The sequence below is a fragment of the Bactrocera oleae genome, chromosome 3, assembly GCF_042242935.1.
Source record: "Bactrocera oleae isolate idBacOlea1 chromosome 3, idBacOlea1, whole genome shotgun sequence".
NCBI classification, from domain to species: Eukaryota; Metazoa; Arthropoda; class Insecta; order Diptera; family Tephritidae; genus Bactrocera; species Bactrocera oleae.
The window spans coordinates 89,081,538-89,096,351 of NC_091537.1; the positions used below are offsets into that span (position 1 = coordinate 89,081,538).

A 14,814-nucleotide genomic window follows, 5' to 3' on the forward strand; every position below is an offset into this window, starting at 1 on the left:
CAGTCATAGCTGTGTAATGCTAAAATTAACTTGAGCATAATAAACTGAATAGTTGCAATTGTACAAACATACCATAATTTATATGCAAAAAACATTCGTTATATTGTGTGAGTTTGGCTTAAATGGAAGCTAAACATAATTGCAATAATAAGTAGACTACTCATTCATTAGTTTTGAAGCACATTGAAAAATATAAATATATAAAAAGTAACTCGTGTTGTCTCTTATCCCAAATATATTACACAAGTACACCACCACACACAGGCCAATCTATATAAAACAATATTTGAGAATCTTTAATTCCTTAAATTATTACTTTCTTTGAAAATTGTTTTACTCGCATTACCCTGTATAGCAATAATTTAATGCAAGGCTATGCTGTCAGCTAAAATACCATCTTTGATTAATAAGCTTAGAATAACAGAAGAAGTAAATTATATTTACTAATTTAACAGATTGAGCTTAAATCGCCAAAAATAACACAACTGTTTAGCTTTAATTACACTATTAATATATTGGCATGTATATATGGTAAGTATGTTTGAATATTCCAAATCATGGACTTACTCGTATGTAGATAAACACTATAATATCTTGTGTGAATAAACAAAAAACTTGAAATTACTAGCACAAATAGCTGTATCCATGGTCCTCTCGAGCATTCTTGGAAGTTTAGTTAGAAAAAAGCTTTGAGTACAATCATAATGTAATCTTAAATTTAGAAATAGAAAATAAATTTTTACTACCAACTCATTCAACTTGCTATTTATGCAGACATATATACTTTCGGATTGCCTACTTCTAGGCGAAGCAAAAATTATTAAAATTATGATTGAACTTAATTGCATTTTCTAAAATATTGTATATATATATATATTTCTATGAGATCGAAGTAATTATTTTAAATAATTCTAATTTATAAAAGATTCCGTACAAAAATTTAAAGAGATTTTGATCGACCAGTTTTAAAGTTGTACGCTTTTGTTATTAATCCAAACTGAATGATTTCTATGGATATTGTACCACTGTCTTAGGCAATAACTTACGCTGAATTTCGTCAAATGAAAATTTTTTTCATACAAGCACTTGATTTCGATTGTTCAGCCTGTATGGCAGTTATATGAGATAGTGGTCCGATATTGGCGGTTCCGACATAAGAAGAGATTCTTGATTTCGATATCACAAAAACTGAGAGACAGACAAATGAATAAACAGACGGACATGGCTAAATCGATTTAGCTCGTCATGCTGACTTATACTAATATTAAAACTTAGCATTGAAATTTTTGCACATTTTTTGATAAGTTTTGCAAACAGTAATTTTAATTATAATCCATCTCATTGAAGCCATCGAAATAAAACCATTACTACACTTGTTTTTGATTGCAATACACTTTCTGTACACAAAATTAACAGCAATAACAATTTGCAGGGCACACACCTTTCCACAACTAATTTCATTTGCACCATTCAATCACACGCTCATCTACCGCAATCGACCTCTTCGCATGTACTTAATTCAGGATTCTCTCTTCTCAATAGGTTTCTCGCCAACTGGCAACAATGAATTGCCACCACCGGCACCGCCATCACATCGCGCACCATTACCGCCAACGACCACCGCCACCACTGCAGCAGCTGGTAATAATAATCTGAACATCAATCTTCCAGAGAACAACAACGGCATTCTGCGTCTCGAAGTTGAGCTACGTGATAAGCATGCGCCAAGGTTCAAGCGCGGCATGGGTCGTGGTGTGGGAGCAGGGCGTGGACAAGTTGGTGGTGGTGGTGGCGGCGGTGCAGGTGTGCTAGGTGTGGGTGGAAAACGTGCATCACCGAGGGTAGCGGATGACAAGAGTGCAATGGTGCCGCTAGAAAAGGTAGGCGAGGAATCTAAATATCGTTAATTTTTTTCCTTTGTTGGATGTAAGTGACTGCCTTAAGAGTTTTTTGGGATTTTTAGGTTATGCACTGCAGGAAATTATGTAGGCTCCATTGAATTCATAGCGTGCTAATTCACAAGGCTCTATAAGGAACTTATATCAATAGTATAGACTGGAAAGTAGCTTTATAATAGTAAAAACTACCAAAAGCTTTCTCAGACTATGCTTACCTCTTTTCTTATTAAAAAATATTCAAGCCTGTAGCTATGACTTTTAATTTCAACTTCAAAAATATTTATCATGTTAAAGGTGCACTTTTTATAACTTCACCTCCCTCTGAAAGCTTGCCTGGTGAAGCTTTAGCTCGAAGTTTTTTTCTTGTGAAAATATCCAGAGCCTGTGGCTTTATGAGCTATCTGGCGGTAGTTAGTAAATTGGGTTTCAACTTAAAAATATTAAGCATATTAAAAGGATTCAGTTTCCTCTAATAGCTTGCATGTTGAAACTTAAGCTCGATGCTAAATTTTTGAACAACGCTAGAACCATATTCCACCTGCAATATATCTTCAAAAAATTTAAGTACAATCAAATTCGTAAAGCAAAGATATACAATACTTCATTAACTACGTGACAATTGCATGCATGGATAACTTTACCACTTCGATGTTGCATACTTTCAGGCGCATTAACTCCGAACACATTTTCGATTGGTAAGTAGCGCGGAAAAAATAAAAAGTTTGAATAGTTAAAGTAATTGAAAATTTACTAAATATAGTAGGACCAAGACGTGTGAGAATATTTTGGTATATAAAAAAGGTAAAAAGATGGTACTTTTTATAAAAATAAAATATATTTTAGATGTGTATATGTATCTTTAAAAAATGTTTGCTTCAAAACGCGCAACACAGGTAAGAATATAGGTAAACTGAGAACAATTGCCGGCATTTACAGAATTGCTAGACAATACTCATCGCATTTATACCCTTGAACGCCTAGCGATATGCAACGCTGCGTATTTTCCAAATTATCCGAGCACAAGTGATTGATTGCAGATTTCTTGCAGCAAGCAATTGATGCGAAATGAGTGTAAAATGGAATGCAATCAAGTGTTTGTTGCTGTTGTTTGCAGTTAATGCAATTGCAATTGAAATTATTGGGCAATTACTCATTGTCGGCTCAAATACCAAAGCGTATTTTTCGCAAAGAAAAGCAAAAAAGGAGGAAGTAAAAAGTAAGATTTCCTTCTAGTAATGATTTTCTTCTGGTAATGCAACACGCAGCGTTGCATGTGATTTTAAAACTTTAAAAGCGCACTATTCTCCTTCCTCATTTTACTAATTTTCTCTGCTATTTTCCGTTCATGCCAATATGCGCTTGCTTCTAGGTACTTGAGGAGCTGCTCACCAAACTGGAAATCGAGCATGTCACTTGGACAACGAGTCGTAAGGGCTACTTTCATCATGTTGTCTTTCCGCTGCCGTCCGGCGAGCCATGCGAGACAACGTTGCACTGTCTAACTCAGCTGGGCATTGGCACGAAATTAAATTCCAGCGTAAGGTGAGTAATGAAAGAATGCGCAACAACAAAGCATGCACACAACAACGCACGCTTACATACACATATACATCAAAAGTTGGTGGAAGGAAGTGCGCAACAAAAGAGTGAATGTAAGTTAGGCGAACACTACGGCAATAAAGTGTGAAATGTGAAGTATTAGAGATAAAGTTTTAAGTTGGCTGTCTTTTGCTTTGCTGTCGCGCTGTCAGTTGGTGGAGCAAAATAAGACGCAGCGGTGCATTGCTTAAAAAATCTTTGAACGTCGGATAACAACAAAAACACAGGAGAGGGTTTTGTAAAAAAAAGTATGTTTGTGCGTGACTCTGTTGAAAATGATTGCAGGTTCAAAACCCAAATAGCGAAATATAGAATATTTGCTGAGAAGTCATTACACTTCCTGAAGACAGACTGCACAACAAAAGCATTAAAACAAGCATAAAGGGTATAAAAAGAGCTTTGGTATATTGATTTTAAATGATCAGTTTGTATGGCCGCTACATATGTGTATGCTTTAGTGGTCCATGCCGAATTTCTTAGACATAATTTGTCAAATAAAAAAGCTGCCCACACATGGACTTAAGTTTGCTAGGTCAGTTTGTTTGGCAGCTATGTTCTTGCTATAATGTGATGATTTGTATGAGCACCTTCTTTGGGAAAAAAGGGCGTGTGTGAAAATTCAGTCCGATATCTCTAAAACTGAGTGATGCATTTTTGAAGTATCGAATACTAGCTGGTAGATTTAATACGTATTACTATTGGAAAATAAATAGCGAAAGCGGACCGCAATTACAAATATATGTATGTATATAACATGTATAAAAGAAGCGAACACTCCTACTGGTTACTTGAAGATCTTCTCCTACCTTTAAATTTCATTTGACGTTCATATTGTTGTCGTCTGACAAATTTAGATAGCTAAGTACTTTGAGTCAGCCCTTTCATGGCATTAATCTGCTTTGTAGATTATCATTACTTCTTGAAGGTGTTACCATTACAAGAAATAAATGTATGTTAGTAGTAGTATACAAAACTATATGAATTCTTAAAAAAAGTGCAAATAATAAAAATAATATATATATTTTTTTTTATATCAATACCGAAACGCGGCCCAAAACCCCTCACTGCTATATGCGCGCTCAACATTTCACAACACACCAATACCATAACATTTTAAAAATCGCATTTAGAAAGAACGCTCACGCCACTCAAATCACCAATTCAACTGCGAAAGAAAATGAACTTGAGAATTTTAAACAGATAACAGTAAGCACTGCGCGTGATAGGTAGAAACGGCCTCTTCTAGCGCGTGAGTGGCGATTGCTTTACAGCTAAGTACTCGAGTTAGTAGCAGTTAAGTGCAATCAGTTCGTTTTTTTTTCGTGCATTATGTCCATTATACAGCTGTCAGATGCCTACTTTGCCGCTTTTATTGCCGTTGAAGGTCAACGCATTCGCAGGTAATCGAAAAAATCGCATTTTTATTGCGGACGAGCGTATGTTTAAAGTTGAGAAATGAAATTACATTTAATGCGATTGCATCTCAGTTTTAGAGTGTAAAGAGTCAGGGTGAAAGACTTCAATAAATAGACAAGTTAAAGACTCACAAGATGTTTGCTTGCTCTTTTTTTTTATAAGATGTGAAGATAATGGGTGTCGGTGACTTTGTTAAAGAAAGTTCATTTTAACTTTAACAGTTTGCAGTTATTGCAGATAATGGTGATAATTTGGTTAAGCAATAATATATTGAACTTTTTTTTATTTGCTAGCCATTAATTTTAAAGAACCAAGTGTTACTATTGCAGCGTTAAAGTGACCAGAATATAAAAAACAGTATAAATAATTTTTTTTTTTAAATATTGTTAGATCGAAACACATTTTTTCCCAAAGAAATCTTAAAGTGTAGGTTCACTTATCCAAAATCGTTTGAACTGCATCAATGTAGGCACTGTTGGTAGCGCTGAAGACGAGTAATGTAAATTCCAATATTTGTTATTAGAAAAATGCTCTAAAAGCATTAGAGAAGAATAATTTGTTTGTTGTTAGATAAACCGGCTCTTTCGTGGTTTTTGGCAAGTCACAAAAATATTTGATGAACTTGAAAGATTACTGAATATAATTGCGGTTCAACATGAAAAATTATGAATATTCTTGTTTTCGGCTTTAACCTCAAAATGTGATTTTTTTATGAAATTAGCTACCTCAAACTTGAATATATTATAACACATGGTATTAATTGATCCAGTCACAAAATTATGAGTCCAAAATTAATCTGAAGTTAAATGCAGTAAAAAGCAATAAAGTTTGAAACTGCAAAGCGAGCTTTCCCTAATTTACGGGCGCATCTTTAGAGTCAAATTTATATTTATTTCTATTTTCGAAAATGTACCAGTCACTATGAAGCGCCTTAAGGGGAACACCTAGGGGAGAATATAAAAATTTTACAAACACACACAAATTTTGGAGAATAAAAATTTATTTATTTTTCGTCTTACACGTGATCTTTTCACGGCGCTTATATAAAGAGTCCTCTACTTCTGCAGTGATTCCTTCATTCTACCTGGCTGACACTTTAAAACGAAATTCTTAACTAGAACATATTTTCCTTACACTAATCTATGGTTGAAAAAATCCAATATTAGTAATTAAAAGTTGCAAAAATGCCAGCGTTTTTTTAAGTTGAATTTTTATGGTTTTTGGTCTGCCAAAATTCGATTATTTATCAGATTAAAAGTTGGCTATTTCATTGTAAGGAGAACTGCATATAGAATGTGCAGAAATTGAACTGTGACCAGGTCATCTGTCACCAAGTAATCATTCAAGTAAGTTTGAAAAATTTAGTTTTGAGAAAAACGCGTTTAGAGATAAAAAGTTTATTGAACTGAGCAGCTACACATCAAAAGGCTGTAGCTCAAAAATTATTTGAGATATCGGTTTAAAATTATAATATGTTATTTCCAAAGGCATAATGTACCAAAATATGAAAAAAAAAACGATTTTTAAAAATTTCACACTAGCCGTGACTCTTAAAAAAAACACCCTACTTTTGAAATAGTAGCCATTGATGTACAAGTATAAGAAGTCTCCAAGCTTATAAGCAAAGCTGAAAACTTTTTAATAGAAAAAAAAAGTTCAATAAAAAAGGATTTTACGGTTATTATATACTAATATTTCATAAGCAATGGGTTGAAAAAATATATTTAAGCGAATACAAGAACTTTTATAAAATAATTTTACTGTCTACTAATAATACTGTCTCCTTTTAAAGAAAAACTCTTCGAAAAAATTTTTATGCAGGAATTTCACTTATTTGTAAAGAAAAACTCTCTGAAAAAGTGTTACATAAACGAATTTCACTCTTTTCCATTTCTTAAGCTAGCAAAGCAAAAGCATTTCGTAAAAAAAACTCTCCAAATAGCTTAGCAGTTTTTCACGCAGTCTTTTCCACCTTTACTCATTTTACGCAAACTCACTTTCGCCATTCGCTTGCAAATTGTGCTTTCAACACAAATACTTGCTTACAATTTTTAATTTGATTATTTTTCAGCGCTTTCACACAATTTTTTTTTGACATATTTCTCTTTGCAGCATCATACCGTGCAGTGTCACTTACGATGCGCTCACCGATGCTGTCAACAAGGATGACTACAGGTAAGTTAGATGTCGCATAACATCGCATAGCGCATAGCAGCACACACACACATACATACGAACATGTGTGGACCGCCTTTGTTGGCAATTATCATCATTCTGCGCACACACTCACATGTGTTTGCAGCGTAGCATACAATCAGGCGCATAAAGGCAGTCACTTGACAGTCTCCGTGAATGTCCATGCACAGCATACATATAACTGCATGCGTGTGTATATGCTCTGTTTGGTCAGTTAGTTTACCATAAGTGTTGTGCCTGTCCGTTGCAGCTATGTCGCTGTCCTCTCCTGTCCTGTCCTGTCAAACTCCGCATAAACACAGCCCACTCGACACAACCTTCGCAGCGCGACGCACCAAACATCCTTTGGTCAGCTGTACATACTGTGAATTTATGGTAGTGTGTGTGTGTGTGTAAGTGCGTACTTTTGCTATTCAGTTGCCGCTGAACAATGCGCACTCAGCCTCCTACCTTTCCTCTTCCCCCAAAACACTTGCTGAGTCATTCAAGTGCAGCTTTTCCTGCTGCCTTTGAAATTTTGTGTTTTTGTACTTGGAAAAAGTAGCAAAAGCGCTGTGTTTGCGTCTAGCTTTGTATGTCTGCTGCTATTAACTGCCACCCTCCAGTTGCCTCTCCAACCGATTTTTCCGCCTTCCTTTCCACAGGGGCGTGTACCAACGAATGACAGCATCATTTAGTTTAATTTGCTTTTGTGCATGCCTCATCGCTTGTGTGCTTTGCCTGCTGTCTAGGAGTACCTGTGAAGGTGCTTAGCCGCCGGTAGTTTCATGGAGTTGCAACAGTTGAGTGGCAATGCTGCGTCTGAGTGCCGCAAAAGTAACTGCGCTTAACTTTTGTATATATAAGTACATACATATATAAATATGTATATATATATATATATATCTATATGTCCTTGTCTAACAATTTTATGGCAGTAGAAATAGTAAAATTGTTTCGCTTTTATTATTTTAAGAGCTTCCGTGTTATTTTCTTGTGTTTTGATTGCGTTTGCTTGTCTGTTCTGTGTTCTCATTTTCAATTCCCCCATTGGCTATGCCACAATGATTGGAGAATCATTGATTCCTGATTGTCCAGCAATAATGTTGTCAATTGAAATGTGCTCAACATAAATGTTTACATTCAATATTTTGATAATCACGGTTAGCGCAGTGAAAAGCACTGGATAAGCTAAAGTGCATATATATTTCACGGTAATCAGTGTATGCATTACTAAAGTGGGAATAGAATTTTTTTTAAAGAGTAAGAATTTAAGAAAATTTCTCATGCTTATACAGAAATTTAAATGTTTTAAAGGACGGTGCGCTACTTAAATTTTAATAAATTTCATTCCTTTTTGAATTATGACAGCTGTTGTTGATTTATAGGTGGTAAAATCAATATATCATCTGATCAAATTTTACCCAGACTAGTCCATTAAGACTGTGCGCGTATATTAATTTAAAAAAAAATCCTTGATTGATACTACTTTTTTTATGTTAGTGTGAAGTTTGACCACCATATGTCAATCAGTCTGTGTTGGATAGCTGTTTGGTTACGACGCTAAAGGTTGGTCTGGCGATTTTTATCATGAAAAAAAAAATTGAGCAACAAGCTTGCTTGAGATTATATATTTTCAAAGGAATCGTAAAACTGTTTCAGAGATGTTTTTGGGAGTCTACTTTATCACAAACACAAATAAATTTTCTGTATATGAGTGGTTCAAAGCATTCAGTGAAGGTCGTGACGACATCGAAAACTTGTCTTATTAACCTCGGTTAATAATGATTGAAAAAGTTAAAAAAAACAGTGCTTGAAAATCTTCGTGTTGACATTAGAGAGATAACAGTGGATTTCAATATCTTTTATGGATCAACTCAACACATTTTGGTTAATGTTTTGGGTATAAAACGTGTTAATGTAAGACTTGTACCAAAAATACCTAAATTATTTGCAAAAACGTCGCCTAATAAAAGCCGTAAGAAGAAATGCTTGGCGACTTAATTGAAAATCGAAAAAAAAAAACAAAATTCGCTTAAGTGTTTGAAAGTCATCTCAGTCGAGGCTTATGACGAGTGTATAGAAAATTGGATTAGTTGCTTGGCTTTATTGGCTCAGGAGCCTATTCTGAAGGCGATAATGAAAATTTGCTTTACAATATGCGAAAATCTATCCAATCCAATCTGCGTAAAATTTGAGCGAATGATATGACAGTTGTTGTTGAGTTATTTGATGTAAAATTAGTTCAAGAATATATATAAAGATCAATAATACATAATTAATTTGATTTTTAACAGTCCTGGTCAATAGAGAACAGATATAAAAATAATAGAAAAAATTGGTTCAGTCTGCAATATCTAGAATTAAGTGGTTGAGGAAAACTAGTTCATAAATTTATAGCCATTTTTAAATATTATATATATATTTTTTTTTAATTGCATAATTTTTGTATACTAATAGTTTATATATATAATACAAATTTGTTACATATGATAGTTCAAAATATTTAAAAATGCAAATTGTTGCTTTGTACACATTTGAGGATTGAACCACCCTGTATAATTAATATAATTCTCTAATATATACATATAATAGTATAGTACATAGTAGCTTGTATATCAAGCTGCGCCGCTACATTTTACTCTCATTCAACCACCTCAATATTTACTACGTCTTTTATCTGGTTCACATTTAATTACAAGCAATATAACTGAGTTAAATTCACCGTTTCAATTCTCGTCGTAAAATATGCAGAAAAACCAGGAAGACGGTGACTTGATGATATTTGCGTTCGATGGGCGAGATTTAGTGCCAAAGCACAGATTGGTGCAAGCTACAAAGTCACGATGTAAAAGTTATTTGAGTGTGTAATACTCTTAGAATATTTATATACACACACAAACAGATAGCTGTATATATACTTAAAATATAGTTAGGTAGATATAAAAGCTAATAAGCCGCAATTGCATTGCAAATACATATTAATATAGAAGAACACTACTAACTGCAGTTGGGTGCATGCCACCGAGCCGTCATAAAAACCAGCCACACTCACACACACTTAGCTGTATGTAAGCACACCTTAGCGGACTATGGCACGAACACAAACTGCAAGTATTTGCCGCTGTGGTATATGCAGCTACCGCTTGTAAACAATTTACGACTCAAGTCGAAGCGGCTATAAAGGCAATAAAGCTTGCCAGCCATAAAAAAATAATCAGCGCAGATTTTGCACTTTGCACCAAAGTTGAACACTTGCAGCCTGTAAGTAGTATGTGCGCAGTTAGTAGTTTTAAATCTACGAAACAGTTGTATACGCTTAGGCGCTAAGGAGATATTGAAGCGAAGTTGTCTCGGTTGGAATTGTATTAAAGAATAGTACTTATTTGAATTTTGGTTACGCTTCCAGCAACCAACATAGTTATACAATTAAAACGTCAGAAATAATATGTTACTCATACGCCATGACGTCTAATTGAAAGTGTTTTGCTTAATGGTGAATTTTTTTCTTAGTACAGCGCCTAAGTATATTTAAATATACGTACCTATTTCCTTGCCCTTTAATATATGATCATAATAAAGAATGCTGTTAAAATATCGGAAGTAAAATGTCACTCATACGCCGTGGCTTCAAATTTTAAAAGCTTTGTGATTGATTGAGATTTTTCATTATTTTTTTTTTTCTTTTATTTAAACCAGAAATATATTTTAAGTGATTTTTTTATACTTTGCTGTCTGATTTAAAAATGAATTTTATACTTCTAATCCGCTCACTAAACAATAACAACTTAAGAGGTTATATGTATGTGCAAGTACCAAAAAAGCATTTATTGTGAATTTTTTTTTGAAGTGACATTTCATTTAATAAATAAATAAAATATTGTGTATTTACAGAATTTAATAAGCTTTAATAACCAATCACTAATTTTTAAAATTTTGCATTCCTTTAATCCCGTAGACGATCTTATTAGGGACCACAGAAAAAAGGCAGATTTTTTTGCTTAAATGACTTCAAATCGAAAAGACAAAAGAATTTTTATTATTACAGATGAATACAGGTATTGACTAGTAGAGAACTCGTTTTTTGTAAAAAAAATGTATACTTCAAAAGTGGCTTAAAAATTGAATGTATTATCGAAAATCTTATTCCTTCGTTCACTGCCGAAAAATATATCTGAGAATGCCGAGTGATAGTGTCAAATCATTTTGGAGAAAATTTTCTTCACCTACTATGAAAACGGCGTTTTGCATATAAAGCTTTTAGAGTTTTGGAAGTCGATTACAATCAATTAAAAAATTGATACAAATACGCTCACATCTTCGATACTACTATATTTGCGCATCAACTTCGAATTTTCGAAAAATATTCCTGAGTATATGTATATATATGTCTGATATTTATATTCTTATAAAAACAAAAACCAATATTTTTTTTAATGCACAAGTGGATAAAACCTCATAACATTTACACAGACCTCGCTTGAGCAATGATTTTAATTTGACATCTTTTAAGAAGAAAAAACGTTTAAAAATACTGGAAAGTGGCATTCTAGCTTAGTATACTATAGTGTCGTCGAATCTGTGCCTTTCCATTTCTTCTAATTTTTTGCTTCCCATTACAAATTCCCGCTGTAATGTAAATGTTCGCTTGAGCCGTGTAATTGCTAGTACCACCATCCTCTGTTTTACTTGGCTATTTGCATTGTATGCGTAAAGTGTAAAAGTAACAGTTTTTAATTAGTCTAATGAATATGCATTCAATTTGTTATTGGTGTGTGGCATTAGAAGGTGTTGAGTTGCAGCGATTACTTATGCTAATCAGTTTCTTATACATAGGTCAACGAAGAAAGTTAAAAGGATTGGATTACCTTGTTGGAATGAAACTATTTTACATACTGACATTGCTGTAAAAGCTAAAGTGAGAAAAGAGAACACATGTTACTTCAAACATGATAAGAAAATGAATATAATGTATTTGGAAAAAACTACAAAGCGGCTACTGAGTACTTTGTAGCTCAAGAAATTTAAGTAAAAAATCACTAATAAAACCATTAGGTGTTAAAGTAATTTAATTTGACTTTGATTGCTTTGAAAATAAGAAAAAAATATTTAAGAGATGTTTACAACTCTGAAAATTCAGAGCTAGATGAGATGAGTTGAAAATTTTGATTTAGTTGATACGAGTATTAAGAATTTTAATTTCTATTTGACGAAACGTATTCATCAAGTTATAGAAATATTATATTGCGAGTTAAACTCGAGTTTATTTATTTTTTGGTAGTCAAGTAATTGGCACTACACACAAAAACCACAAAAAAATTCCACTCACTTTCAAATTGTGAGATAAACTCAAGTTTATTGCCTTTTTTATTAACACTAGTCACTTATAAATAATTCAACTTTACTTTTTACTTAAACATTACTATTCGGTTGAATATATTTTAGACACGTTCACGTTGCGAATTTAGCTCGAGTTTATTGATTACTTTAAGATTTAAGCAGTCAACACTATTTACCTAACTATTTTTACCTACCTACACTATTTACACAAACGGAGTTTACTTAGTAAAAAATTTAACTTAAATGGTGTTTAATTTTATTTATCAGTTCTGAATTATGGTGTGCTTATATTTTGTGAGAAACTCGAGTTTACTGGTTAATTTGATAGTCAAGCAAAAAAACTAACTGACATGCACAGAGTTAACTTCAAGTTTATTAACTATTATAGTACTCAGGAATTTAACACCACTCAACAATATAGAGTTTACCATAGAAACCATTTAACACCACTTAAACTCCACAAATTTTGTCTTTGCGAAAAATATAAACTCGAGTTATTAATTAAATTGGAATTTATGCAGTTAACACTACTGACACAAATGGAGTTTACGATATAATTTTACAAATTGAGAGGTGTTTAACTTTTTTGCTCAGGAATTATGCTGTGTTTATATGTATAGTATGAAAGAAACTCGAGTTTATTAGTTATTTTAAAACTACTGACTAAACTCCACTAGTTTTGTGTATGCGAGCCCAGAACCCTCTTTAAGTTTAGGGTAGTTTCTTAAACACTCCAATGGGAACACGTTATTATTGTAGACTTTTAAAAAGCTTAGCTTAAAATTAAATCCCTCCAATATTTGGCTTCAACTTTACTTATTGTGCAATATTCCCTCAATCTCTTTACTGTACATGTAATTATATACACATAAATATATATAATTTTTTTTCTCATTCGCTTCTCTTTCTCATTACTCTTACTACACCTCACCAACTGCACAGCGAGGATCCCACTGCCGAGGAGCTATCTAAATGGAATGCCTTTGTCGAATCAATTAAATCGAAACTAACCGTGAAACAAGTGGTCGACGGCGTGCGTTCTGGTGGATCCTTGTCGTTCGATTATCTGCTCCTGATTGTGACCGCTGAGTGAGTATAGACAAAAGCAATCAATAGCAAGTAAATGATGTAAAAAGATAAAGCGGAAAAGCGGCTAAAAATAAAATGAACTAAAAATACAAATGTTACGCTAGGGATTTGTACAACGGTGAGAGAGCTTAGTGCTCAAAATAGCAACAATGCGTGGGATAGAGTGGGTATAATGCGAAACAGAGAAATTGGAATTCAGTAGTGCTTTTTTTGATTTTATCGATGTTGGCGAGTTTACATGAAAGCTGCATGATTCACTTTTGTCTTCGTGACTATTTAATATTTAATTGATTCGTAGCTAAAAATAAGCTGGAATGTAGTTGTTGTGGTTTTACGAGGTAATATGATATTTAAAGCCAAAAATAAGCTGGAATGTAGTTGTTGTGCTTTTACGAGAAAATAGGATATTTTCTTGTTTATTATTTACTAGTTATTAGTATTTGTTTAGTTAGAAACAGGCATTTATATATATTTTTTTTACTTTTGGCTAAGTGTCTTGTAGTTTTAAGCTTATATTGAACTGATAATAATGAACTGTTGTTTACTTATATTCACAGCTCTCTGGCGGCCTTGGGTTTGATTGAGAATAGTGCAACAAATATTGTGGCTGCCATGTTGGTTTCACCACTCATGGGACCGGTAATAGCGATTACTTTTGGTACAATCATTTCGGATCGACAATTAGTTGTGAGTAGATGACATTTGTATTTTTTTAAATTATGATGAATGCCATTCTAACTCTTTATTTTAAAGCAAGCAGTGCTTATAACTCCCATATATATCGTAATATATATTTTAGAGTGAAAAAAACGAATATCGTATTTAAATATTAAGATATAGATATATAAATTAAGATATATAGAGAAATATATCCCTTCAAGGCAGGATTTTTAAATTAATTTTAAAAGCTAGCTGAACTGTCAATGTAACCATAAAAATAAAACGTAAAACAATTTTCTTTTTTAAGTATCATAACATTTGAACCGTTTATGATGAAATTTTTTACAACGCAGATTCTCATATAGCATAGTAGTTCTTTTAAAATCTACCTTAGCGGGATTTTTTAATTTCAAAAACTCATATATAATATTTAATTTCAATGAAAGTAGACAAAGTCAGAATATGCAGTTTTAGGTTTTTTTGTGTTAAAAATGTTTATACAAGTATTTAACCTAAAAAAGCACCATAAAAACCGAAAACATAATTTGCTTGTTATAAGAAAGCAGGGCTTCAATTACAGCGAGCACAGTAATGGCGCCTAGAGGGCGTCTACTATGAACGTTGCTCCTACGCCGTG

General features: G+C 33.2%; 2 protein-coding genes across 4 annotated transcripts in view; one reads left to right on the forward strand and one right to left on the reverse strand.

Moving 5' to 3' along the window:
* LOC106614816 (streptococcal hemagglutinin) overlaps positions 1–14,814 on the reverse strand; it is a 411,732-nt gene that overhangs the window by 151,176 nt on the left and 245,742 nt on the right. The gene's annotated exons all lie outside the window — the stretch shown is intronic.
* The window catches only part of LOC106616271 (uncharacterized), an 87,310-nt gene that overhangs the window by 17,172 nt on the left and 55,324 nt on the right, over positions 1–14,814 (forward strand). For all 3 annotated transcript variants that reach the window (XM_070107175.1, XM_014232852.3, XM_070107174.1), the window contains exons 3-7: positions 1,543–1,880; positions 3,268–3,440; positions 7,026–7,088; positions 13,371–13,517; positions 14,075–14,204. In XM_070107175.1, coding sequence (XP_069963276.1) covers positions 1,543–1,880; positions 3,268–3,440; positions 7,026–7,088; positions 13,371–13,517; positions 14,075–14,204 — 851 coding nt within the window. The remainder of the gene's footprint in view (positions 1–1,542; positions 1,881–3,267; positions 3,441–7,025; positions 7,089–13,370; positions 13,518–14,074; positions 14,205–14,814) is intronic.